Source organism: Entelurus aequoreus, linkage group LG18 (assembly GCF_033978785.1).
Source record: "Entelurus aequoreus isolate RoL-2023_Sb linkage group LG18, RoL_Eaeq_v1.1, whole genome shotgun sequence".
Lineage (NCBI taxonomy): Eukaryota > Metazoa > Chordata > Actinopteri > Syngnathiformes > Syngnathidae > Entelurus > Entelurus aequoreus.
In genome coordinates this window covers 45,226,700-45,229,199 of record NC_084748.1, presented here as the reverse complement: position 1 = coordinate 45,229,199, position 2,500 = coordinate 45,226,700, and the positions used below count along the sequence as shown (strand labels likewise).

At 41.5% G+C, this 2,500-nt stretch overlaps 1 protein-coding gene across 1 annotated transcript in view; it reads right to left on the bottom strand.

Annotated features, from left to right (window-relative positions):
• LOC133633619 (TBC1 domain family member 1-like) overlaps positions 1 to 2,500 on the bottom strand; it is a 26,080-nt gene that overhangs the window by 1,169 nt on the left and 22,411 nt on the right. The window contains exon 6 of the mRNA XM_062026202.1: positions 1 to 737. This exon is cut by the window's left edge and continues 1,169 nt beyond it. Within this exon, the coding sequence (XP_061882186.1) occupies positions 417 to 737 (321 nt within the window). The 3' untranslated portion in view covers positions 1 to 416. The remainder of the gene's footprint in view (positions 738 to 2,500) is intronic.

Here is a 2,500-nt window from a genome sequence, read left to right as displayed (position 1 = left end):
CCAGGTAAAAAAACAAAAAAAAAAAAAACGACGTCTACTTTGACTTACAGTAAGGCATGAGTATACTTAGAAAAACAATGTTTTTGTTGAGTCAAAAGTGGAGCGGATCACTTTCCTCCCAGCAGGCTCCAACATTCAGCTTGCGTCATTCTGGACACAACATCAACATACTTTACTCGTGAAGTTCACTTCTTCACTCGTTCACATTCTCACGTGACGTTCTTTGGGAACAAATCTCGGGCCAGGGACTCAAGATCCAAGTGCTAATACAGTGAGGGGCCATCTTTGGGACAGGCTGGTCCAATCACATGCTAGTTTATCACACAAGGTGCATGACTTTTTTTCTTTTATAAATATGATTCTGCTCGCCTCCTCTTTTAAGGAAGTACATTTTGTGTTGGAACAAAGAACTTAAGTCATGTCAAAGTCCCCCCTTGTCCATTGACCTTCCTCTCCACTAATATGACGGGGCGGCGAAGGAACTCCAAAGTCCTGTCCTCCTGTCCTGCCGGTGCACCCACCTTGTCCCCCGCTGTGGTCAGGGGGGGCTGTATTTCCACGCCGTCGGGAGTGCTGTGTATGCCGAGGGTGGTGAGCAGGTCCTGGAGACGCGTGGCCGTGCTTACCAGCTGCAGCTTCTCCTGCTTCAGAGCGCTCACCTGCTCCCGCAGCTCGGCGTCCGACTGCACCAGCGCCGCCACGCGACTCTCCAGGCTGCACACTCGGGCGTACGACACCTGGGAGGGGAAGGAGGCTAATTTTAAAAAAGGTACAAGATATCATTTCAATCAAAACTCCAAAGTCAAAAATAAAAAAAACTCAAAATTAAACAAAATTTCTGAATGAAATTCAGCCTCTAAACTCCCCCAAACAAAGGGGAACTGGACTTTTTTTTTGGAATTGTATCATTCACAATCATATTATGTAAACAAGAACACAAATGTTGTTCTTTTTTTATGCATTCTCACCACTAAATAAACGTTAGCACAATGGAGGTAATAGGAGTCGCTCTATTCCGCCTATAAAGCGCTCTGAAAAATATCCAAAAACCTCCATCAAGGTTTTATATACACACTGTAAGTACAGTCGTGGTCAAAAGTTGACATACACTTGTAAAGAACATAATGTCATGGCTGTCTTGAGTGTCCAATCATTTCTACAACTCTTATTTTTTTGTGACAGAGTGATTGGAGCACATACTTGTTGGTCACAAAAAACGTTCATGAAGTTTGCTTCTTTTATGAACTTAGAGCTTTTCAACAGATGGAAGCATGTGGTGCTCTAAAATCTCTTGGTACACAGCTGCGTTGACTCTGGACTTGATGAAACACAGTGGACCAACACCAGCAGCTGACATGGCTCCCCAAACCATTGCTGACTGTGGGAACTTCACACTGGATTTCAAGCAACTTTGATTTTGCTCCTCTCCAGCCTTCCTCCAGACCAGGGGTCACCAACGCGGTGCCCGCGGGCACCAAGTAGCCCGTAAGGACCAGATGAGTAGCCCGCTGGCCTGTTCTAAAAATAGCTCAAATAGCAGCACTTACCAGTGAGCCGCATCTATTTTTTAGATTTTATTTATTTACTAGCAAGCTGGTCTCGCTTTGCCCGACATTTTTCATTCTAAGAGAGACAAAACTCAAATAGAATTTAAAAATCCAAGAAAATATTTTAAAGACTTGGTGTTCACTAACTGACAAAGAAACAGATAACAGATTTGGTGTCCAGATCAAAGTGTGACATGATTTATTTCAACATTTGAGAATTGACTTTTGTATTTTACATGAGTTATTTGTACAAACATGGTGCAAAGTAATTCATGATTTGTTAAAAAATGTTAGTGGCTAGCTAGTTAAAATGGGATATTGTGATTTCACAAGACTGTCTTAGAAGTGATCATTTGAAAATGTTCAATTTGAAAAATGTGCACTTAGTGAAAATATAAAAATAAAGTGTTTCATATTTATATTTATCTGTTTCTATATATATTTATTGTGAGAAATCATTAAGATGATCAGTGTTTCCACGAAGATAAATATCATTAATTATTAATAATAACAGAGTTAAAGGTAAATTGAGCAAATTGGCTATTTCTGGCAATTCATTTAAGTGTGTATCAAACTGGTAGCCCTTCGCATTAATCAGTACCCAAGAAGTAGCTCTTGGTTTCAAAAAGGTTGGTGACCCCTGCTCTAGACTCTAGCGCCTTGACTTCCAAATGAAATACAAAACTTGCTTTCGTCTGAAAACAGGACTCTGGACCACTCTGCAACTGTCCAGTGCTTCTTTTCCATAGCCCAAGTCAGACGCTTCTAGAGATTTTAGAGCACTACATGCTTCCATCTGTTGAAAAGCTCTATGGAAATGATGATTTCATTTTACAGCATGATCTGGCACCTGCCCACAGTGCCAAAACCACCAGTAACTGGTGTACTGACCATGGCATTACTGTCCTCGATTGGCCTGCCAAGTCCCCTGACCTGAACCCCATAGAGAATTT